The 25,744-nt window shown below is 47.8% G+C and overlaps 1 protein-coding gene across 1 annotated transcript in view; it reads right to left on the bottom strand.

Moving 5' to 3' along the window:
- CUNH10orf90 (chromosome unknown C10orf90 homolog) overlaps positions 1-13,177 on the bottom strand; it is a 204,226-nt gene extending 191,049 nt beyond the window's left edge. Inside the window, exon 1 of the mRNA XM_032882095.1 lies at positions 12,819-13,177. Coding sequence (XP_032737986.1) covers positions 12,819-13,058 — 240 coding nt within the window. The 5' untranslated portion in view covers positions 13,059-13,177. The remainder of the gene's footprint in view (positions 1-12,818) is intronic.
- Between the last annotated feature and the right edge of the window lie 12,567 nt (positions 13,178-25,744).

Here is a 25,744-nt window from a genome sequence, read left to right as displayed (position 1 = left end):
AAATGGGGCCCTTTCACACCATCTCACAATTAGAGAAGGTGATGACTTTGACTTAGTGAGGAATAGCAGAATTGGGTCCTTAATGGCTACAGAACAGAATGATATCCACAGCGACTCAAGAGAGTGCTTACCATGTGCCAGGCACTGTACAAAATGCTTCACAGGCATTAAGTAATCTCCATGGCAACATCAGAAGGAAGGTACCATGATATTGCCATGCTAGAGAGGAGCAACCCGCGTGCCTGGGATTCTTGTTCATGATGGCATCAATGATAGGATGATAAACAGCTAAGTGTTACTGAGCTATTGCTATAAGCCCAGCTCTGTCCTGAGCGCTTTCCGTCCACCGCTTTCTTCAACCCCAGCAAATGCACGGCATGAAGGCAGGGGACTATTATTAACTCCACTTTGTATAGGAAGCATTTGATCCTGGAGAAGGTGAGAGTTCACGCAAAGTCAGGGTAAGAGTTAAGAAAGGGTAGAGTTAAGATAAAAATTTTACGTGCACCTGCATCAGGGCCTGAGCCCTCGCCTCTCTGCTGTCCCAATACAGCATGATCCATTTAACTAAGATGCCGAAAGTTGTAATGGAAACTTACTACAAGTCACACACACACACACACAACAGCATACTGCATGATTTCAGTTAAAGACATGCCAGACCTGGCATAAGTTAAGTGGCAGAAAGCAGATCAGTGGCTGCCGGAAGCAGAGCTGAGGGAAGGTATTGAGTACCAAGGGCACCAGGGAACTTTCTGGGTCGTGGCTATGCCCTACATCGTGATTCGGTGCTGGTTACATGACTCTATGCATTTGTCAAAACAAAATGAACTGTACACTTATAAAATGTATGAATATTAATGTATGTAAATTATACATAAGGCTCCATTTTTTTAAATGTATCATGAACAAGCTTCAATGTAGGTTAGAGTTTCAATTCAACACAGAGTTACTGAGAGAAATAAGACAGGGACCCTGACCTCAGAGATCTCATCATCTAGTGAAAGAGAATCACCTTATGCATTTTTTTTTTTTTAAAGAGAGAGCATGAGAAGGAGCAGGGTCAGAGGGAGAAGCTGACTCCCTGCTTCTCCCATGCAGGACTTGATCCCGGGACTCCAAGATCATGACCTGAATCGAAGACACTCAACCAACTGAGCCACCGAGGCGCCCCACCTTATGCATTTATAAACACAAGTTAGCACAGGACCAGCTTCACAGGTGTGAGATGCAGGCAGCACCGCAGAGCGTGTACTCAGAAGAGCCACAAGCAGGTTTGAGGTTGCCATCTTGAATTCCTTTTAATTGTGGTAAAATATACGTAGCATAAAATTTAGCATTTTAAGTGCATAACTCACTAAAACCAAGTACATTCATCATGTTGCGTGATCATCACCACCGTCTGTCTCCAGAACTTTTCCACCCCCACAAACTGCAAACCTGTACCATTAAACACTCATTTCCCATTCTCCCTGCCCCCATAGCCCCTGGTAGCACCAGTGTACTTCCTGTCTCCGTGGATTTCACTACTCCACTGACTTCGTGAAAGTGGGGTCAGTCAACACCTGTCTTTTTGCGACGGCTTCTTTCACTCAGCCTCACATGCTCCAGGTTCACCCACCTAGTAGGTGGGTTTCCTTGTGCTGTGTTGGTAATGTCCTCTGATGCACACAAGGTTTTCATGCTGATGAAGCCCAATTTATGGACTCTGGATTTTAAAAATAATCTTATCTTTGAACTTGTGTTTCGTACATGAAATCCCAGAGGACAGTGGAGGACGCCTGTGGGCAGAAGACAGGTGCAAGGTGTGTGCTTGCTGATTTCCCTGATGCTCCGGTCACAGGCAGTGCCCAGGTGCCCCTCGCTCATGGGATTCTAATGAGCCTACCATGCATGGAAGTTCAACAAGACTCAAAGGGAATATAAGGTAAGCAAATCACATCTAAGATCAAATAAGCTGAATGATGACATTCCCAAGAGGCCACGCTCCCTACTGGAAACAGACTTACTTCAAATGCAGAAAGAAGGCAGTGGATTTCTGGGAACACGTGTGACCAAGCAACCCGACCACAGCCTCTCACTCATGTTGCATCCCTGTGTTAGCCACCCACATGTGCTGCACACGACACCTCAGAAGGAGAGGGAGAGAAGGACTCTCATAGCCCCTTTTTCTCTCAGCCCTTCCTCACCCAGCAAGAAACTGAAGGTACAGAGTGTTGGTCAAATAAGGTTATATCATGGGGGCGCCTGGGTGGCTCAGTGGATTAAGCCTCTGCCTTCAGCTCAGGTCATGGTCTCAAGGTCCTGGGATCGAGTCCCGCATCGGGCTCTCTGCTCAGCAGGGATCCTGCTTCCTCCTCTCTCTCTTGCCTGCCTCTCTGCCTACTTGTGATCTCTGTCTGTCAAATTAAATAAGTAAAATCTTTTTTAAAAAATAAGATTATATCATGGAATGAAATAAAAGTTTGAGTTGATTTTTGCTGTGTTTCCATTGCTCTAGGGAGAAGGAGACACATACTGGCACGTATGGGATTAGTGCAATAAAAACTACCATCTTAGTGATTCCACATGAGTTAAATGCTTTTATATTTGTGCTAAAATGGCATTATGAAGTATAAAGATGATTGTTAAATTCGTGGTAATAATTTAAGATCTTAATTTTTCTTTACTTAAGCCAATATTAAAGAACACATTAAAAACCACCAGGACAAATCAAGAGAAGACAGTGGAAGGAGAGAAAAAGACACTTCGGTACCTTGAATGACTATATATCTCCCCGCCATTCTAACATAAGGACCACATGTTCCTTTGGCACTGGGCCCCACGAACTACATAGCCAAGACTGAGAAAGTGGCCATTTATCGTGGAACTCTTCCCCAGAAAGTCTTCATACTGCTGTTTCCTGGGTGTCTGGTAGCTAGCACGGCGGCACATGTGCCCTGGAGATACAATGAGGCATCTTCCCTGAACATGACGTCAGTGGTGAGGAACAAACAACGCACACTGGAGCACACTGCATCTCCCCTATGATCCTGGGCCCCTCTCTGCATATCCATCAGCCACGACCCTATCCCTCTGGCACACAGGGCCGAGCTCCAATCACCGCAGAAGGAGTCCTCCGGCTCCAGGGAGCAAAGCAAAGCCACTAACCAGAACCAAGTGCCTAGAAGCCAGCCGTGTCCGGAGCTCATTAGTGAGGAGCTGAGCACCTGTGTAGCTAAAATCACGGGTTTCACAAACTGTGTAACCAGAGGGCTGGATCAGAGGCATCTGAGTCCTGCCAGAGAGTAACTCTTTGGGGTGACCTGCTCACCGCTGGCTACAGGCTGCTTTGCTGGGAAGAAGCTTCTTGTCTTCAATAGAAAATGGCAAGCAATTTGTTGTCTACCTTAAGAAAATAATTCCTCCATTTGTCTTCAGCCCAATTTTTTCTCTTGACAAATTATTATTCCTAAACTCTGGATGTTCTCCAACGTACTTATTTTTGGAGCTGTCTTGAAGTCCTTTCTGGATGGAGAAGGGATATAAATTAGAACTCCAGAGAGAAAATTAGATAATGTCTCTATTTGGTATTTGATTAATGAAAAGGGTAATGAAACAAGGGACCTCCATTTTGGACCTTCACTTGGGATACCTAAAGCCAAGGTCTGTTGATCACCGCAAATGAGGGAGGCTGAAGGGAGTCTGGAGGGAGCCTGATACAAGCACGGAATTGAATCAGAGGCAGATCCCTTGCATGTACAAGGTCAGCAACCATCACTCATAATGGCTTCAGATTTTCATCTCAAACACATCTCACACTTTTGTGTATCCATATTCATCCATGGATGCGTTCACTCACACATGTGTCCCACAATGCTCCTAAAGGTCACCTGGTGCTGAGGGCAGAGCGGTAAGCTAGAAGCGATTAAGGGCACCTGTCCTCTGGACCTCCTAGACAGAGGTTCCAACTATGTGCTTACAATTCTAAGGCCTCCTTCTATTTCCTTTTCTGCACAGATACAAAAATTTATAATATAGTGTAGGAAAATGCTAAGACAGCCCCCTAGCTTCCCACCCCTCGGTGCACATGCCTCATACATTCTCTCTCCTTTCAGTGTGAGCAGAGCCCGTGAGTGTGATGGGCTCTCACTTCCACAATTAAGTTATATTCTCTGGCAGAAGGGTTTTGCCTGTATAATTAAGGATACTAATCAGCTGATGTTGAGTTAATCAAAGGGAGATGATACCAGGTGGGCCTGACCTAATCAGGTGTCTCTCCAAAAGAAGTCCGAGAGATTCAAAGCAGCAGATTGTCCTTTTGGCCATGAAAAAATTAAGCAAACATGTTGCGAACTGCCTATGACTGGAGTCACGTGGCAAGGACCTGAGGACAGTTTCCAGGAGCTGAGAGTGACAGTTGAAGGCCACCTACAAAATGGGGACTCAGTCCTCCAGCCACAAGGAACTGAGTGTGAACAATCGCCAGTGATGTTGGAAGAGGCCCCTGAGCCTCGCAGCCTCATGTGACACCTCGGCTCAGCCTGGAGAGACCTCAGCAGAGGGGCCAGCTAACCCACACCAGGATTTCTGACCTACAAAACTGTGAAATAATAAATAGGTGTCACCCTAAGCCAGTTATATCATTTGTTTTATAGGAATAGAAAAATCACAGAGAGCCTCTGCCAGATTGCTTTCCCCTTTTCTCCTAGTCCATCAGAGCTGAAACAATCCTACACTAAAATGATATCATCTCAGCCATAAATAAATAAGAAAACTGCCTCAGTTAATTATGCAGTGTGACCACAAAGAAACAAACATATTCGTTGCACCAGAGAATGCTGATTGATAACCCAGTGACCACCACTGGGAAACATGGAAATATATACTATTTAACACAGCTTGGGCCAAGCTATAAACATGTACTTGACAAGCAATGCTTTGACATATGTCCCATTACATTTGGAAAAATTTCAGCTATTATTTCTCCAAAACATTTTTCTACCCTCCTCCCCTCCCCACTTCCTGAGATTCTAATTATATGTATGTTGGATCTCTTGATATTGTTGTCCTGTAGGTCACTCGGGTTCGGTTCTCTCTCTCTGACTCTCTCTCTCCCCTCCCCCTTCCCTTCCTCTCCTCTTTCTCTTTTTCTCTTCCATTTAGAAATTTCACTGACCTTCTCTTCTGTAACATCCAATTTCCTGTTAATCCCATCTTCTAAAATTCCCCCCTCAGAGAAAGTCTTTTTCTTTCTTCTAAGTTCTATTTGGTTCATTTTTATATCAACCATATCTTTCCCCATCATGGTAATATCTTCCCTTAAACCTGTGAATCTAAAGGGAAAACCACAGTTTTATAATAGCTTTTTAAAAAATCCTTGCTTTTTAGTTCCATCATCACTGTATTTATAAATCTGTTTCTATTAACCATGATTTCTCCTGGTTAAGAATCATACCTTCCTGTTCCTTTGAGTGTCTAGGGAACTTGGTCTGGATGTTAGATATTTTTCAATTTTATATTATCGCTTGCTGAATTTTACTGTAATCCTTTAAAGAGTGTTGAACATTGTTTGGGCAGGCAATTAAACTACTTGTGGAAGAACCTGATTCTTTCAAGAATTGTTTTTAAAATTCTTATGGGATGGATATGGAGTAGCCTTTACTCGAGACCTAGTTTAGCATCTTTCCAAGGTGTGACCCTTCTAGAATCTCTACTGAATTTACCCTCTACTCAGTGAGGTCTTTCTATTCTGGATGGTGAGCAACTTAAACGATGCATGGCCCTGAGTGAGCTCCGAGAATTGTTCACCTTATTGCTTTCCAGCAACTGTACTTGCCTTGTCAGCTGTTCTATGTCTGGCCTCATGGTACAAATGAATACTTAGCCATAGACCCAATTTCTGAAACTCCTTCTCTGCCTGGCTCCCTCCTCTCAGGTATGGTTCCCTGCAAGTGTTAGCTGCAATTCTAGAGACCATTGGGTCCTACTTAGGTATGGTTTTCTCACGCCTCCCCCCAGGAGTTGCCAGTCCTTCTGCCTGGAATGCCTTCTACTTCTCCACGTGTGCCCCATATTCCCACCTTTCCTCCCAGTCATGGAAAACTCCCAACCTTCCATGAAAAACTTGCCCAAATGTCCCCTTCCCTGTGCAGACTTGCCGAGTTTTCTGGGCCTACAGCTCAGTGTAGACGCCCTGACTTGGCACTCCCTGGGATGCTGGCCTCCCTCCCCGGATGACAAGCAGAGCCAGGAATCCTGCCTTTAGTACCTCCGTGTCCCCAGCACCTAGCGCAGTTCCTGGCACAGAGTAGGTCCTTAATTTTTTTTTTTTTTAAGTCAGCTTTAATCCTTCTGCTCCACAGGAGAGGGATGACAACGTGGGACAGCACAGACAGTGGGAAGTAAGGACCCATGTGGGACCCAAGAACCAGGAGGAGGCGCTTGGTACAAGAACTATGGGAAGGAAATCTTCCTGAAGCAGATGGAGAGACAAGTCAGAACAGGTGTATCACGGCCTCTCACCGCCCGATCCTGGCACAGATGGCTTTGTCTACAGACAACCCTGAACAGCCCTGGGTTCCCAGTTGCTGCTGTCAGGACAAGGGCTACTCCCCTGTCTCCCCATGCCCCAGCACCAGCCGGAAGCACAACCTCAGACTAGGACATGACTGAGACAGACCCTCCTTCCGCCGCTCCCTCATCCCCATGCAGCCTGCTCTAGGGATCGAGCCTCACAGAACTTTCTCTTTGGAAAAATAGGGCTCATGTGCTTCACACAGCTGTGGTGAGGATCAATGAGGCAATTCAGGGATCGAACAAGAGCCCCCTTTGTTCCATCTCTATCTCTCAGCTTTCCTGGCACACAGTGGCCCAGACACTCTCCTCTCTGACCATGCCTCCCCTCCCCCTCCCCATGCCCCTTGGCTCTGGCTTTCTCAACACAGGCCCGTCATTCTGGCTTCACTGCCATCTCCTCCTTGGTTCATGCTTTTGGAAAATACCCGTCTGGACGTTCCAGATCAGGGTTTTAGACCTGCATCAGAATGACCTGGATTTCGTGTTAAAAACAGAAATTTCTGGATCCCACCCTTCCCAGAGCCCAGGGCTCTACATTCCTAGACCATTCTCCTGAGGATTCTAAAGGACACTAAAGTGTGAGGGCCATTCACACCTTCCTGGGGTGGTAAATTCCTTTATAATCCTTGTGGGTCTTCCAAGGGAGGGTGCGTCTTACATGGAAAAAATGTCCTGTTAATACTTCCTGCCTTCGCTCTGACCTTCTCAGGCAGGAACCAGATGTGGAGAAACTCACATTCTCAACAGTCCCTTCTCGAAGGTGGACTTTGCAGCTGACCATAGGAACTAGGTCGGTTCTAACTGGGAACCGTGCATTCAGCTTAGGGCCAGTTTGCTGACTAATGTCTGAGTTGCTTGGGAAATGGAGAATACCCGAAGCCAAGAGCATAGACGGTCACAGGCCCTTGTTCCTTGGCACTCCGAGTGTGCGGAAGGAGGAAGACAGATGTTCACACCAATTTAAACAGGATTACATGTCCAGAAGCAGCATCCTTAAAGCCCGGGTTACAATTAGCCTGGCCCCAGGGTCCATGTCTCTGTGCCACGGCATTAGGGCAGGGTTGGGGATGGCAGAAAAAGGTATATTGGAACTTGAACAGCAGCAACCCACTCTTATTAGATGCTGCCTCTGCCGGGCCTGCGGCTGTGCCCTTTGTAGAGATTCTCTACCTTAATCCCTGCACCAAACCCAGGAAGTAGATACCATCCTGGTTCACATGAACACAGATGGGGAAACTAAGGCTCAAAGTGGTCAAGAAACTATCCAAGGTCATTCACCTAGCAACTGGGGTCACTCACCCCAGAAAGACGCAACCCAGTGCCCTCTTAGGCACATCGCCACCATTCACCTGTCATAGCTCCTCCCTTCGTTTGGCTGAAAGATGATGCAGGTCCCCCACCCATGCCCAACGTGCTGATGGACGCTGTCTGTAACAGTGTCAGACTGATCTCAAGAGACTATAAGTGTTCTGGGTCGAGGTGAAGGTCACCCACAACAAAACACTCAGAGTGCAGCTAATCTGGAGACGTCAATCACCAGCTGTGCCTCCTGAGGCAACAAAACCAGTTTCAGTCTTCTGACCCCCTTATACCTCTTGAGAACCCTGCCCTCTGACGTCCAGCCTCCCACTGACCCAGGCAGGGAGGAGCTGGAAGAATGCGGCCAGTGGGTGGCACCGAGACCTGAGAGTGGTTGTTTCATCTTTTGCCTCTTGCACTTGCTCACTCCAACAGCAGGAAAACATTCTGCTAAGCCCAGAGTGGTATCTCTTGACCCTGGCGGGACATCAAACCTGCCCAGGGGGCTACTTCTCCTTCCAGCTATGATGGAACAGACAGATGAAAGCTAGGAAGCCATGGTGTCCAGAAACCAAGCGCAAAGCAACGGGGGTCTGCGATCCTGGAGGAAGGGGGCATGAGAGAAGGGAGCCCTATAATTGTCCCCACCAAAAGGCAGTTTTCAGGCTGCAGAGCATAAAGGGGAAGATCAAGAGAGCCTGGTGTCTCACTGAGCAGAGAAGGCAGAGATCAGGAACTGGAGAAGCTGAGCCAGCTACAGTTTGGGGCTAAATACTGAAGAAGAGTGAAAGAGAGTTCTAGCAACCAGCAACGTGTCCCTCCAGGCTTTAGCTGAATACTGATTTTTGCATGCTTAAGAGAACACTGCAAAAGACCAGAGAAAGAACTACAAGAAAGTAGTAGGTCAGTCACATCTGAGACCTTACCCAGAGTTGGAAACAGTTCATGTTCCCCTGGCTCTGGTGGAAAGATCTCACATACATGGGGCATTAAGGAGAACCCTCACAAGGGTCATACCTCTACAATGGGACTAAATTAGCCCTTGTCCAGGGCTTCTCAGCCTCCACATTTCAGGTGGGGCAATTCTTTGTCGGTGGGGGCAGAAGACTGCCCTGAACCCAGGAGTACTGTCTTCAGTACCCTGGGCCTCTCCTCAGTAGGTACCAGAAGTGTCTTCCCCGCACTGTCACAACCAGATCTCCAGACTTTCCCAAACATCACCTGGGGCCAAAATCTTCATTTACAGAGAACTAACACCGTAGACTAAAGTGCTAAAAAGTCAGCCTCAAAAAGGATCAGACTGTTTTCAAGTAACTTCACCTTATGCCAGGACCAAGTTCAATGCCCTTTAAAGGAATACAGTGAAATCACACATGCGCTCTGGGTCACAATGGCCTTGGCTGGGCTGTAGGCATATGTCAGTTTTTAAAAGTTCACCATAAGGAAAGAACCCAAATGTCCATTGACATTTTTTAAATGTAGTATATACATGCAATGAATATTATTCAGGCTTAAATATGAAGAAACTCCTGTTATTTGTGACCTTATGGATAAAACTGGAGAACATCACATTCAGTGAAATAAGCCTAGCATAAAAGGACAAACAGTGCATGATTCCACGGACACGAGGTAGCTAAACTAGTCAAAATCTTAGAAGCAAAAAATAGACTGGTGGTTGCCAGGGGCTGGGGAAGGGGAAATGGGGAGGTTTTGCTTAGTGGGTGTAGAGTTTCAGTTATGTGAGCTTAACACATCCAGAGCTCTGATGCACAACAGAAGTGCCCATAGTTAACACCATGGGATTACACACTTTAAAGTATGTTAAGAGAACAGATCTCAGCTGAGCATTCTTACCAACCAAAAAAAAAAAAAACCAAACAAACAAACAAACAAAAAAGTAACACGCACAGAACAGAGGAAATGTTCAGAAGTGATGGGTCTGTGTAGCGCCTTGATTGTGGTGATGGTATCATGGGTGTGTGCATATGCCAAACTCAACAAAATGTATACATTAAATGTGCAAATCAAAAAAATACAAAATAACAGTTTGCCATGATTCTTACAGTCAGCCAGAATAGAGCACCACTGCCAAATCCAAAGGGGAGGGAAAAAAAAAAAAGGATGAGTAGGATGGAGAGATAGAAATGATATAAGTTCTGGAAAATGTTAAAAAGCACAGCTAAAAGGGGATTATTACATACAGAAACTTTCTCTGGCTCATCTAATGATGAAATGTGTTAGAAACTATCACCTAAGATAACACAGACGGAGACTTGACTTTCATGCCCCAGCCTGTGCCCATCATCAGAAAGTTCTCAGCAATCAACCAGGAGGTGCCGGCTCATATCCACACTCCAGGAGACAAAAGCACATCTCTGAATTCCACGTGGTTTCGCTCCATGGAGCGATGGAAACACCATCCCTGCTCGGCTTTAGAAGGACTCTGGGGATGTGGCCATGTTTGCAATGTGGACAGTGGCCAGAACTCAAACAGATCTCTGCCTCATTACTCAGTTCTATTTTACTGTCTGAAGTTTATCAGATATCTACCTGCGAGGGGAGAGAAAGGCCCTTAGCACACTGTGTTTTTAATAGTTTGGGGTCAGCAGGGATCAAAGGCTTCGCAAACAAGGATCTTCAGCACCCTGGTTGCCATCTGCCTCCCATCCTCCTTACGTTTCACACAACAGGTCTGGTGTCCCATTAAAGGTCTGCCATTCTTCTGAAAGACAATTCAACTAAGGGAATGAGTACAGTTGGACCGCCCCTAGGACAGAGTTAGGCCAAATTACCTCTCATATCCAATGAGAGGCAGCATCTCCAAGAGGTTAACAGGGCCCAGGACTAAGGCCACAGTTTTAGAGAAATGCCAGTTTTAGACATTAAACTCAAGTAGATTTGTAGGTCCTCCTGGGAGGGACTTGAAATTCATAAGGTTTTTACAGAAACAAAATTTCCAAAACTCACTTTCACTGGAGAACCATCTAGTTTCATTAACTAGTACCTTTGTGCATTGAGAGTTCATTTAGTGACCTTGTTCATTTCTCACCCATCAGGTTCTCTATGGTCACAGCCCAGGCAGGTTAACCCATGGCCTTGGAGCTAGTGAGAGAGAAGGTATCACCGGGGCCAAGTCTAACAGGGCCCCGAGGCTGTTAATTGGGCTCTATCATCAGTTCAGCTTGGAAATTGAGCAGGAAGTTAACTTCTTCCTGGAATTCCTAATCTAAATGGTGCTGACATGCCCCAGTGGGAATAATATGGATAGCTCAATGGACACAGAATACTTTAAATTTTAAAGTTTGCTTCTAAAAAAGAAGAGCTCAGAAGTAAGAGGGATAGGAGGCACAAGTAGATGTTGGTTTTCCAACTTGGCCTGCCCCTGAGCCAAGTGGGCCCCGTCTAGACCACTTCCCAAATCACAGACAAAGAGGACCGCCCAGCTGAGGGCCTGAGTGCCCTGGTAGGGTCTCAGACTCATTTTAACATAAGAATTAAGACTCCAAGTTACTATCAAGCAGCAGGCACCCAACTTCCACTTGTTGACTATATCTGGTAATTGGGGGTGGGGGAGGGGCCACAAAAAAGGACAGCTGTGACTATCAGCATACTTGAAGCTTTTTACAATCTCCTGCAAAGATGTACTTTTCCACTTTGCCATCTTCACTGTTGCTATGGGAATAAATGAAGTTTTATTCATTTAAAAAAATGGGGACACAAGAGCTGCTCTTTGTCATTTAAGGTTTAAATTGGAGCCATGAACACTCCTGTAAAATGCAAGATGGTATAATTCAACAAGTTTTACTCTCTCAGGAGGATCGAAAACTAACCTGAATGGAAATTATACAATGATAAAATTCTGTCCCATCCGATTAATTACTTGTGAATAATAATATCTCTGGTTTCTTTCAATTATATTCTAATTGCACACCTTTTGCTCTGGTTGATTGGGCAATGAACTAATGAACAATTATTACTGAATTTAATTAACACCATTATTTCTGTGGCCTTTATATCTCTGTTGTGAACATGGAAATTCACAATCCCGCGGCTGGAACTGGAAGAAGCCAGTCTTGAACCCTGTAGAACAGGTTCTCGCACTGCCCTGGAATAACAAAGCCCAGGGTGGGGGACAAAAGATCTGGAGTCTCTGCCAGCATTCCAGCCGAAGGCTTTCCCAACAACAGCATCAACATTCAGAAAGGTTACCATTTCAAAAACATTAGTAATTTACATGCTACATTTTTCCAAAGAGATAGGTAAGTGAGCTATACAGGACTCATTTACAATGACATTCATAATTTATTCCATATACGACAAAGAGCTGGTCAGATTTCATGTGTGTTTACTCTGAAGGATAACTGCTCGGTGACTAAGCCTAGCCGTAGCATACAAATATGTCTGAGTGATAGGTTTATCTCACTTTGACATTCTAAACTCCAAAGTTCCCCCCCCACCACCACAAAGTAGCTTCTGTTTAAAAATTAGAACTCACTCGCAAAAAAGAAAAGCCCATTCTTACAGGCCTACTTATTTTAATTCGATCAAGGCAAGTCATAGATAATTTTTCTACATAACACGTCTGGAAACAAATGGGAATTTGTTTTTAAAGACAGATGATTACAAACTTAGAGAGCTAGGAATATTTAACTCGCAAGAAACATACTGCTGTTCCTAAATGTGGCTACAAATTAACTTGGCAGTCACTACTGAATGTTTGCAAATGCACATGTGTGTCATGTGTAAATGACATTCATCTGACAGGCTTCCCCCATCCCCTATTTCAAAAACAGAGAGAAGAGATGAAAATGTCCTTTCCAAGTTTGTTGGGGGAACATGACAAACAGATGGTTAATTCACGGGACCAGAGAAAACACCTGAATGGTGTGTCTGATGAGAAGCGGCTCCATCTCCCTGAATTAGGTTGTGTGCCCCCGCTCCCTGCCCGGGCTCGGCCATACCTCATAGTGGCTAGCTGTCTGCTCAGCTATCTTCAGGCCTTGATACACACGGATGATGCAGACTTTGGCTCTTCTCTGGGAGGGGAAGCAGTTACTCTTCACGAAATCCATGACCATCACATAGTTTTTCAACTCGGTGCTAAATGTTTTGATCTGAAAAGTCCTGGGCACAGCCGTTTCCGTGTGGCGGCCAGTGGACCCCTTCTGATGAGTTTTTGCAGGAATTCCAGAGTGCCGCATGATACTCGGAATCTTGTGACTTCAGCCAGTGAGCCTGGCAGACACAATTTTCTTTGTTGAATTCAGGTATTGAGTGCAGCAGGAGGGACTTGGGAAGGGCCCTTGCTAGGATGTCGCCTAGTAGTTTCCAAGTCCAGAGCTGTTTTTTTCCCAGATCCCAGCTGCCAACTGGCGGGATGTATCTATGTGGAAACCTCAGGAATGACCTTTACGTGCCTTAAAAATACTCTGTCTGGCTGCCGTCCATCCTTCTCCAGTGCTTCTACCTGTGTTCTCAGGTCACTCAAAGTCGTCTCTGATTTCAAAGACACATTTCTCCTTCCCGCTGTATTCAAGTTCTGCACGTGGAGTTTGCCCGTGACTGTGAGGTTCAATATACGTTCTCAGTGTCAGACCCCTCAAATCCAGATAAATTATTTACTGGGCTCTACAAAGGAGCCAGGAGTGATCACTGCTGCTTTTTAGAATTCCTGCTTTTTCTTGCCAAGGCTGAAAGGAGCGAGTGCGGACTCCCGCAGACACAAAGAGTGACCTCAGCCCTGGAGAAGATAAGAAACACATTCAAGTGAAGAAGAGAGCCTGACACAAAAGGAGGGATGGCTGCAAGCAGGCATGGAAAGCAGGGCTCTGTTAGGAAGCACTGTGTCCAGAGGGCGGGGGTGAGGGGGACGCACTAGCTTCATGACAGCTCTGGTCCCAAGACAACCATGCAAAGTCCTGTCACCATGCTGAGCCTCAGTCTTGCACAAGGAAAATTGGAATAATCATACCTGCCACTCCCAGGTACATCAGGAGGGACAGGTGAGTGAAATAGCAAAGAAAGAGCCGTCATACATCACAGAGGCAGCATTTCCAAGGTATGGTTGCGTGTCTTCCGTCCAACCTACTTTGCACAGTTCACCTGATGCCTACAATGTTGCAGGGATAGACACGATGCTGAGAATCACTGGCTTGTGAATCATTTGGAAATGCAGGTGCATGATGTGCTCCTATTCATTTCATTTCACGTTTTGCTACCATTTCTGTTAACCCAGTAATTTAGAGGGTGAAAATTACAAGCCTGGGATCAAGGGCTGGGCCAAGAGAAAGCTGATGACAGGCACCGTGGCCGTGTTCCGAATCCTCACACAGCACTCTCCTCTGCAGATGACTCCCTCTTGGCTCTCAGCACTGAAGCCCCTTGAACGATGCCCCCACCCCACTAGAAAGCTGGGGCAGAGGCGGGAGCAGGGGTGGGGGGCGAGAGGCTAAATGAGGAAGTGCCTCCAAATCCGTTTCCTGAAACAGGCCAACAGTTCCTGGCCCAGAACCACACCCCCTCCTGCTGTAGTCAGCAGCTAGGACCTGGATGGGGACTGTTGAACTTCCACCTTTTGAGGCAATGGGAATGCTGAAGCTGAGAATGAAAACAAAGGAGAGGGAGAGACTTCAGAGAGAATTGAGGCCAACGTTCTCATTCCAGTGTTTGGACATGAGACCCATAGTCATTTGCTATGATCCACACAGTGAAGTGGGGCTTCCTTTTCCTTAAGCAAAACACGGTCTGTTCTCCCTGTGTTTCTCCCAGGATGTCAAGGACATTGTCAAGACCCAGGGGATGGCAGCATGGTTCCCACGGGAAGAGCAGCCCACCAGGATTCAAGCCTGAGAGCCATGTTGGACATTCCCCAATGAGTTACACCATGGGGCACCATCTTCAGTTTGGAAGCTCTGTGATAAAGACTGCCAGGGTAGAAATTTGAGCAATAAAGAAATAAGATTAAACAAGGACGCCAAGAGAAGAGGGTATCCACTTGGCTCTTTGGGGGCTGTGAAGGCCATTGCCTAGGTCTAGATGGTCACCATTTGAACCGGCTCCTGCTGATGCCTGTCTCCAACCAGCAGTTCCTTCAAGCCAGGAAGGAAGGAAGGGAGGAAGGGAGGGAGGAAGAGAAGGTCTCCTATCAGCACAGCACACGGAAGCACACTGTGTAATGAAGGGCCCATGGAACTGCCCATCCCACTGCATTGAGACCCAAACCCATGGCTGGCTTGGGACCAGAGCCATCATGAAGCTAGTGTGTCCCCTCCCACCCCCAACCTCCACCCTATGGTTCACTGACTGTTGGCTGGCTGCTGATGACAACCGTATGCCACAGGCTGCGTCAGCTGCAGTGTCTGGGGAGACTCCAAAGACCCCAAGGCTGTAGGTGGCTCTTCTCTCTCCCAAGGCCACGGGCAGGATCTAGGCTCCAAGCAGCCACTGCAGCCACAAGAGACAGCAGTACTGTGACCTTCCACAGGTCTCCAGAATTCTTGGTCCTTAGCCCTGGAAGGATAAGATCCATTCCCTCATCCCACTAAGCAGGAAGCAGAGGCCCGGGGGAAGGAAAGAGCACAGCTGGGGAGACGGAATCCCAAACTGGCATGTGAGTACAGACAAGCCCCTCCCTTCAGCCTTTAGTTCCTTTGCCACCAAGCTCCTGGCTGCTCCCTGTCGGGCCTATCGATCCAGGTTGTATGTGGACAGAGCAGATAGCAGCTCCCTGCCCAGGGCAGGCATCCCCAGGAAAGGTAGCAGATCCTTTGCAGGTGGAGGCCTCCTCCTGCCTGGGCCACTAAGCAGGGGTTGGGGGGATCGGTAGGGCCGTGCAGCTCATGCCTCCCATCCAGCCTTAGAACCAGCGCTCCTCGTTCTCAGCAGCACCCACCCCCCTCCCCACCCTACAGTCTAGTCACTGCACCACCCAAGCTCAGTCTCAAAGTCGGAAGCCCCTGCTCCCTCAGGTGCTCACAGCGCTGGCCCTGCCACGTGGGGTGAACTGCAAACCTCCCTCTGCCTCAGTGTCCCCGTGTGTGTGAGAGGATGACAACAGGACCTTGCTCCTTGAGTTTCTATGAAGATGGAAGGAACTGGAACATGTAAAGGGCTTGGGACAGCCTGGCGCTGGCCGCATGCTTGGCAACCACCGGCCATTGTCACCCTGAAAGGGCCAGCACTCTCAAGGTAGTCAACTCCCAGACACATTATTTTAGTAAGGCAGGAACACGGGCCGGAGGAAACAGGGACTGACCTGGCACCAGAGACCTGAATCCCAGGTCTCCACCATGCCATGGTGCCCAGAAGGGGGTCTGGGGCCCGCCCTGACGCATTCAGGTGCAGCATGGAGACCGCACTCCCAGAGCAGACCCGGATGCTCCCTATGCTAGGTGGTCAGGGCATGTGAAACATTTATGAAGTATCTATTTTTTAAAAACTATTCAAATGCAAGTTTTCATGTGAGATAATAAACAAAACAAAACAAAACCCAGTGGAAGGAGGAAGTACCAGGCACAAATCCACACGGAGCTAATTCTCACCCAAGGACAGAAAGCCAGTCATGTCTACCATCAGAGAGAAGGCATCGGACACTGGGATGCCATCTCCTGGGCCCATACCACCCAAGGACACGGAATGCTGTTCTGTGAATTCTCCCCCAATCCCCACCCTGTGGAAGCTGGCCTGTCTTATTAGAACACCTTGTCTCTGACCCCACCTGGCTTGCTCAGGGGTGTGCACACAGCTGGAACAGGGCCAGTCAGAACCCATCATGGAGGATCTCACATCCTGGGACTGAGCAAGAGTGGTGGCGGAGGCCACGGGACGGTGCACGCCAGTCACTGTTGGTGGAGGGGGCAGTGGTCACAGAGTGAGGCAGAGGCCAGACGTTGGAAGCACCCTGAGGGCTCGGAGCCCCATTCCTGCCTATGGGTCCAATGAGAGACTCTAGGATCTTTCTACTACTTTATCCTGTAGGCTTAAGATATTTGAATGGAGTTTCTGTCTCTTACGACCAACAGAGTTTGGGCAAAGTCCTTGAAAATTAATTCGTGTATTAAACAAACACATACCAAGTCCTCATGGGTACAAAGCATTGCCAGCAGCAGAGACAAACAGATGAAACTCACACTATTTTCACGCTGCTCAGCAGTGGGACAGATGGGGACAAGCAGTTCCTCCCTCCCCAGGAGGGAGGTTTGCACCAAGCTGAGTATGACCTCCAGAGACCCTGCGAAGGAAATGATAGGGCACGGAGTCTAGAAGGGTAAGGGGTGTGCTGCTCGCCCCCCGTGTCTGGATCAAAGTCACCCTTTTCCCTTTCTGTTCATACATTTCATCATAAAGCACAGGGCCAAAAATGGGGAAGCACTAACCGAAACCATATTGATTACAAATAATCATCACTCCACGGAAAACAACTTTCTGAATCCTTCGCTGTTTTTTCCTTAAACCAAATCACTCAGTCAACTATAAAAGTAAGATCTCTGACCTTATTAATGTCCTGCAGAAATTCTATTTAATTTCCCCAAATTGGTCCCTAAGGTGGCTGACTAAAACCGTAACATCATTAGCAATTGCTATCCAATGACACCACATCAACATAAACGAGGCTTGAATGTGTTTAGTGATGAAATATATGTGAAATTAATCTCTTATTTCTCCCTTGCCCCTGACACAACACGCAGGGCTGCATAGAATGCGCAGTGAAGTATTTAAATAAGGAATTATTCAAAATGAAAAGGAACTGCAGGTACCTGATGCCAGAAATTCACGCCTGTGAATTCTTAATCTGTTCTCCAATGGGATTAGCATTTACGACTATGAAAGATGTCCTAATTATGCAGAGTTTCAGAGCTGATTTTCTGCAGGGCCTGCACAGACCTAAAAAGCATTAGGCGACAATAAAACCGGATGACTATGAATTTCTGAATTCATAATTTGATTTTCCTTTCGGGGGTGGAGGGTAAACGGCATTTTTATTTATGGGCGCTTCACTCATCAGGTGGGAGCTGAAGTTTTCTCTCTTCTCAAAGGCACCGTGCGTACCGTAAATGGAACTAAACCATCAGCCTCTCAAAACAGAAGTGCAGAATCCAGACGGCTGTTGGACATAGGACTAAAGCAATGTATGTGTCCCCCTCTTTCTTCCCACCCACTGGGGTTCTAGGACAACACAGGAGGATGAGAATGGCTGATTATGGGAGGATGAGAATGGCTGATTATGGGATCTTGTACCCTTTAACCCAGTTAGGAAGAGAACGCAAGTTTGCTCGATGAACGCCATTGCCCTGCAAGTCATTCAGCTGTGCTGGGCTAGCGTGTTGGTTATAGTGACGGAAAAGGTGTCATCATTTCTGTGGTCAGTCCCAGGCACTCAATAAATATTTGTCCGGTGTATGATTGAAATGAAAAGGTATCAGCTGTCTTATCTTACAGGCATGCCTCTTCCTTGTCTATCAGTGGAAAACTTCTTTTTCTACTTCTTTAGACAACACTGGAAACTACAATGATTTGATACGTCCGCCAGCTTTCCAAAAAGAAATGGCAAAACCAAGGAGAAAACTGGAGGTGGTGGCCCAGACAATATTGTCAATTCACCCCCATGGCTCGTGTTCCTCCCCCTTCAGCAAGTGATTGATAATCATTCACTTAACACCCCTGGGGTTTCAGCTACACGGCAACGACTCCAATTACACAATCAAAGCTACTTGTAAGACCAAAGCAACACACCTTTAGGGAGAGATCCTATATCCCTCCTTCAAGCTCACTGAAAGGAGTGTGCAATTTGAAGACAATGAATGGTATTTTTATATTTTTCCCTCTAGTGAGTGAACAGATTTTGAATAAAGAAAATCAATGACTTTTTAAGAAACTATCCTTGTTCTAAAGCCATGGTTTGGCAAGGAAGAAGGAGGGGTGAACATTAGGTGGAAATTTTAGGGAAACATCAAACTCAACTTGCCATTTACATCCCGGGTCAGTTTTACCCAGAAGGAACCACTGGAGTGTTGGCCACCTGTCACTTCCCTCCCACGAATGAGGGATGCCAGGTGGGGCTGGACGCTGCAAGTGGCGGGGTCTACTGCTTTGACCTGAGCATAGACGCTCCACTTTCTCTACGTGCACTTCTCATAGATGCTTTCATTGTCACACCGGCATGTTTCCTTTCCGGTATGGATTTAATTTTTCGATGAAAGAAAACAGATTGAACAGGTTGAACAAATCCCTAAAATGCAGTATTTATCAGTCACATACCCGAGCCCCACGGGAAACTGCAAAACTAGTGCCCTCCCATGGTGTAGCCTCCACCAACCTCCCAGGTCTGCTCAGCCCAGATCCCTCCTCACCACTGGGGCAGTGAGTAGACAGCAGCTTGGGGAGCACCCAGACTCTCACGCTCAATGCAGAGTGACCGGCACCTGTGGAGACGCGGCCCAGATCCCAGGCCTCGGTTGGCATTTATCTCAAGACAATGGCTTTCTACTTACACCCAGCTGCCAGTCTGGCTCATGTCCCGGGCTAGGTGGTCCTGTCCCAGGCAGAGGAGAGGCCTTCTTTGAGCCCCCGGAAAATCCACTTAATTGGTATGGAGGTGGTTCCCTCCCCACCGCATGTGGCCGGTTGGGTCATCTTCAAACACCAATACCAACAGCCAGTAGGGGCCGATTACGGACTTCCCAAACATTATAAAAACTGGTTCTATATCCATGACCGTTTGTGTATGTACACGCATGCGTACACGCGCACACACACACGAAGATGTATAATATTCTGTGTATTTTCTAAAAGTAAAATGGGCCCAGTACAATCTGCCTTTTAAGTCACTTCATATTTATGCAAGAATTTTCTAGGCATCTCACCTGTCCATCAAGGCATATGAGGTCAGCAAACTTTGACCTGTGAGCCAAATGTGGCCCTCGGTCAGCAGGTCCCCCTGGCCGGTGGGGTCTGGGGCCGGGCAGATCCCAGGGACAGGCCTAAGATGCCCTTCTGCACGTTCTGTCAGCAGGGCCCATGATGCAGCGGGAGCTGCCAGGGCTGGCCGGCCTCCCAGCGCGCCTGACCTGGCCTTTCCAGCTTCCCAGCTGCATTCACCCCGGGTCCTCACTCGCTCTAACTCCTGGGGTACACCATCCAGGTCGACTGCCACTGCAAGTGGTTTCCCAGACTCTGCTCTCAGGAGAACCCAGGCTGAGCCCAACTCCAACGTACCTATGGCGCCCGCTCACCACACGCCAGATGGCTCAGGGACCTCTTCGCTGAGTGACCAGTCCCTCCCTGGACTTTGAACTCTAGCACCCCAGACCCTTTGGCAGTGCCCATTATGCTCTCACTGGGATCAGTACAGAATCTCCATTAGGTCCTTCTAAACATGTAGCTCAATGCCTTGCTTGAAACTGAATCCCAATTAGTGTTTGATACGCGCAATAGCACGTAGCAAACAAGCCACATATAGGAATAAGGGATAAATCCTGTGTATAAGGATACTGTCCTGAGTCACCATCATGAAAAGCACCTGGGGTGACTCAGAAGTCCAGGAACGCCTTCCAGGGCCCCACCCGAGGGTCTCTGTCTTTCCCCTGGGTGCCCCAATGCAGGACCGCCAGACGCTCCGCAGACCCCGAAGAAGCTGCTGCACGCCAACCTCCAGGTTTTCCTGGTTCCAACATGTCCGACAAAACGCCCAAGGGGTTATTTTTAAACACATGCCAAAGGAGTAGAAGGCCATCTTCCATTGTGCAAAAACAGGTGAAGGGAAAGTGTAAATACAGACCAAGCAGCATTTGCCTCTGTGGTCATCACTGTCGGGCATCACGGGACATCAGTATTGGGCATCACTCCTGAGGATCAGTGTTCAGCCACCACTGTTTGGACCTCACTGCTGGGCACCAGCAAAAACACAGACCCCCTAATGGGGAGCTCCTCTCTCCCACTGTTTCTCCAAATCTTGCAAGCATGGGCACCTTGAGGCTTTTCTAGACCCATCCCTACTATAAGGTGGAGCACAGTAAATGTTTGTTGAGTGGATAACCGCTCTCCCATTATAGGAGTCTCCTTACCGGGAACTATTAACAGGTTTGGGTATAATGCAGCAAAGTACCATCTCTTTAGAACAGGACTCACTTTCTACACTGCATTTGAGGAGATCTCACACCCTGCTAGGAAACCCACAAGGACACCTGCATCATCTCCCTCAATAGTGCTCCCTCTTAATCAACCGGTGGGCCAATCTCTCCCAGCCACCACCAGCGACTATCTGAGAGGCCTCCAAAGAGGCCTCCATGAGCCAAGGAGCACAAAAGAACTGCAGCACCCTTGCTGGCAGGAGAGTGGAACCCGCCAGACCAGTCTGTCCAGTATCTGTCCAGTATCCCCCTTGCCCACTTCCTCTGCCTGGCACCCTGCATGGGACGAGGCCAGGCCACCTCACTGTGCAAATCCGCACTCTCCCCTCTCACAGTCCCCCGGGCTCTCACCCTGTGGCTCTCTGCCCTGCCTGCGTCCCCAGCCAGCCACCTCACCAAAGGGAAACAGACCTCGGGTTCCATCGATCCTCCCTGTGGGCTGACCACAAGGGCTCCCTCCTCAGGTTTCCTGCCTGCTTTCTCTGACCCGGCTTCGGTTTCCCTCTGGGTTCCTCACCCTGCAGTTAAAATTCAAGTCGGATGACAGCCCTATTTTTAAGCAAAGGGAAGAGCCTTCTCTTGGGGAACCAAAATGAACATAGAATACAGGCCCTCACCAGGCCAGTACCCTCTTTGAAAAGAAGAAAAGAGAAATTCTGAGAGTTTTTGTTTTTTTCGCACAAAGAACTCATCCTGCCAGCCAAGTGGAAGAGCTAAAAGAGTTTTAAAAGTTCTAGCCTGGGTCGTCTAAAGAAGGGAATGGCAGCCCTCTGGGCGTCCTAGCTGCAAAAGGCGTCATTCAGCGTCCAAGCCCAGATCCCACTGGGCGGCTCTTCCTGGGGCCTCCTGTTGATGACGGGGTCCAGGCTCTCCCACTCCTGCTCCTGTCTCACCCCTCACAGCCTCGAGCTCACTGGAAATTCGACGAGGCCGTGCTGCCTCTTGCTCGTGGGCTCATGCCTGGGAATTTTGACCACCCCACACCCGGATGGCAGGCACAGTTCTTGGCAGTAGGAATTCCAAGTCAAGCAAAACATGGCTCCTGATCCGCACACGCTGGTGGGAAGGTAAAATGGTGCGACCAGTATGGAAAACAATATGGTGGACCCTCAAAAAATTGTACATGCCACCACCATGTGACCCTGCAATTCCACTTCCAGAAACGTGCCCGAAATAACGGAAAGCAGGGTCTCAGAGACGTCTCTGTGCACCCACGTTCACGGCAGCATTGTTGACAGCAGCCAAAGAGCAGAAAGAGCCCAGGTGTACGACAATGGCTGAGCGGATAAAGGAAATGGGGGTGGAATATTACTCAGCCACAAAAAGGAATGAGGTTCTGACATGTGGTATGACAAGGATGAATCATGGAGACATGATGCCAAGTGAAATGAGTCGGATACAAAACAGAAAGCACGCTAGGATTCCAGTTACCTGAGGTACCTGTAATAGTCAGATTCACAGAGACAGAAGGTGGAATGGAGGTTTCCAGGGGCTGGGGAAGGTGGGAGAGGGGAGTTCTTTCCTAACGGTCACGGAGTTCCAGCTTTGCAAAATGAGAAGGGTCCTGGAGATGGATGGAGGTGATCGCAGCCGCCGGTGGGAACGGACTTACTGCTGCTGGTCTGTGCACCTCAAAAGGATTTTAAGATAGTACATTTTGTTAGGTATATTTTACCACAATTAAAAAGAATTTTAGGGGTGCCTGGGTGGCTCAGTTGGTTGAGCGTCTTGGTTTTGGCTCAGGTCATGATCTCAGGGTTGTGAGATTGAGCCCCACGTAGGACTCCACACCCAGCCAGGAGTCTGCTGGAGAGTCTTTCCCTCTCTCTCCCCTTCTGACCCACCCTTGTTCCCTCTTGCATGTGCACACACACACACACACTCTCTCTCTCTCTAATAAATAATCTTTTCTTAAATAATAATATATATATATATTTTTAAAGTAGTCCCTGCTTTTGAGGTGGTTAAAATCCGGCAGTTCCAGGACAGCGGTCTCCCAAGCTGGTCTAGGCACCTCTGCAAATACTATTCTCTGGTCCACAGTGGGGATGGAAGACAAGATGACAACTTCAGGTATGCTTACTTTTAACTCATCTTTTAAAATATCTGTATAGAACTGGTTCCATAAAGTACTATATTAGTACAATACAGTTCATGATTACACCTTGTAGACAAAAATTGGGTGTCTATCCTGAGTGCACTAAAAATTCCTTCCCGGTGAGGCAGGAGCCCACTGTCTTACAAGGATGGGCTTCTGCACCTCTGCAGAGGGCAGGTAGACCTTTCCCAAGATTGGAATCCTCTCTTCCTCAGGCGGGGTAAGGGGGAGCAGGATAATAATCCAAGTTGTCCTGACAACCACAAGTGTCAACGGGATGTGGCCCCCAGACCGCCAAACCCAACCAGGAAGGGCAGTGGAGGGTTTAAGAACAGTGACCCTATCCCTCTCCCCTTTCTTCTGGGGAGTCATGGAGCTTTCATGCATTGTTCTCTCTGGGGGCTTCTGCTGCTGCTCCAGGGCCTGCTTGTCACTCTGCAAAACTGTGGGCAGCTGAGCCTAGCAGAGGCATTGCCACATCATTACCACCTCTGGACCTGGGATCAGGCTTACATACTTGCCCCAAAGTGATGGAATGGGCTCTCTCCCCACCGGGATTAGAGCCTGTCATTAGGTGTCCTACTGTGGTTGATCTTCGCGGAGCCCCTACTCTCAAGGAACATGTGACATGCTCCTCTGGGATGAGGTGGATGGTGCTGCCTTGGGCTGCCTCCTGCTAGCCTCCCACTAGCCCTCAAGAGTGTCCTCGGCCCTGCCACTGACCATCTTCTGTCTTGGGTGAATCCCGGGTCTACCCTGGAGGGAGGAGGAATTTCTCAGGCTTCCAAGAGAGATGCTCATCCCTGACCTGTTCACACTGGGAGACACTCGTTCCTTGTGCATGGAACAGGAGGTGGCCATGGAGTCTGGAACTTCTGTGGCCATCTCTCCCCTGGGGACAAGCTAACAGCAGGGAACCCAGCATGGACACTCAGAAAGCAACGAGATCCTTGATGACAGGGAGCAGCCAAATCCAAGTATCCCAAGAACCCACCCTACGCTGGACTTGCCAGCCTCACACACAGACGAATTACAACACTGTTTAACCTCAGTTTGATTTCACTGTTGGCACCCAAAAGCATCCCAACTGCATGATCTTTGATTTGGTTCCATTGCATTTTTATGGCCTACAACGTCCTTGGATTTCACTCAGCCTCTTACTATTTCCAGTAAGAAAGAGCAGGGCAAGGAGAGCGACGTTGGCTTCCAGGCTCCATCCTCTCTCATGAGCCATCCTACATCATGCTGTCATCACTGACCCTTCCGATTCCAGCACCACTGCTCGCTACAAGTGGACCCAAGCCCGCACACAAAGAACAACAGGAAGGGAAGACAAGACCACGTGTATCTACTAGGAGCGGGGGTGGGGCCGAGCGCCAAGACTTCAGGCATCTCTGTTACTGTCACTCAGGTCCCCAGAGCTAACTCATTGTCTTCCTATCTCACCTGTCTATTAGGGGATGCAGACCATTTCTATGTTTTCTTATATCTCAGCCAATTGTGGTCACAAGATGCTTCCTACCCTGTGATCTTTAATCTGATTAATAGGCTTAAGCCCCATTTTTATGTTATCTTGTCTTGTCCCGCTTTTGTTCTATCAATCACGTTACTGTGTAGAAAGAAACCAAACTAACATAACAGAAGCTTATTCTTCCCTAACTCGTTTATCCTGGTCTCATTTATCTTGCTGTTCTCTCTTACCCGACTTCCTTCAAGGATTACGTGAACACTTACATGTGTTAAATTAGAAAAATATACAACCTTGTGAAAAGGAGCTGCATTTGCATAAAATACTGCCACCTGACAGCCCCTCAAGCCACCGTAGACAAAGAAGGCTTGTAGGTAGAGTTCAGGGTTGCCATACCATACGCTGCCAGTGTCTTCCTGGAAAACCCACTGTAAACCAAGAATATCGTATAATTCTTGAAATACAAAAAAGGACCTGGAATTTTCTTTTAAATAAACTGGAGTTGCTTTCTACAGTCAAGAATGTTTATGGTAGTGTTAATTACCTGCAACTGTCACTCCCAAGTTTGTCCTTGCTACGTTCTCTCCAGCAGATTCTAGCTGACTGACAGCTTCTCTCTCCAAAGAGAGCTCTGTAAATCACATAATCCCACTGACTGCAGATAATGATCGGGTAAGGGATGAGGGCTTTATTCAAGCTTAACCAATTAGATTTCCTCAGAGAAGCCCTGTGATCGAGGACAAGGAGACAGAGTCAACTGCTTAGGCATGACGCACTAGGAAGGTGATGGGATTGAGTGCCGCCATTTTGGGCCAGACAGAACCACGTGCATGGGGATGCAGAGAAGCTGGCCTGCATAGAGCAGAGAAAAGCAGACCAGCAACAAAGATGAAAGAGGAGAAAGAGATACCAGGACCCTCTACTCAGGCTTGCCTGTCCTTATTGTGTTTAGGATCCAAGGAGTACATTTCTAACCATAAAGTCCACCTTCTTGCTCTTTCATGAGTAGACTTCTGTATCTTGGAATCAGGCAATCACCCTGGCTGGGATGCTTTGGAGGATGCAGCCTGAGTATCTGGGGGCTCCTCATCAACTCCTCTTTCTTAACACTGGAGGCTTCTCCCAGGCAGTCAGCTTCACAAGCTCTGACTCCTTTATTCTCTCTTTCTAATTTACCAGCTGTTCAGGAATGGC

The sequence above is a fragment of the Lontra canadensis genome, unplaced genomic scaffold (genome assembly GCF_010015895.1).
Source record: "Lontra canadensis isolate GAN:19392208 unplaced genomic scaffold, GSC_riverotter_1.0 scaffold79, whole genome shotgun sequence".
In the NCBI taxonomy this organism is placed as follows: Eukaryota; Metazoa; Chordata; class Mammalia; order Carnivora; family Mustelidae; genus Lontra; species Lontra canadensis.
This window is presented reverse-complemented; position numbering and strand designations above follow the sequence as displayed.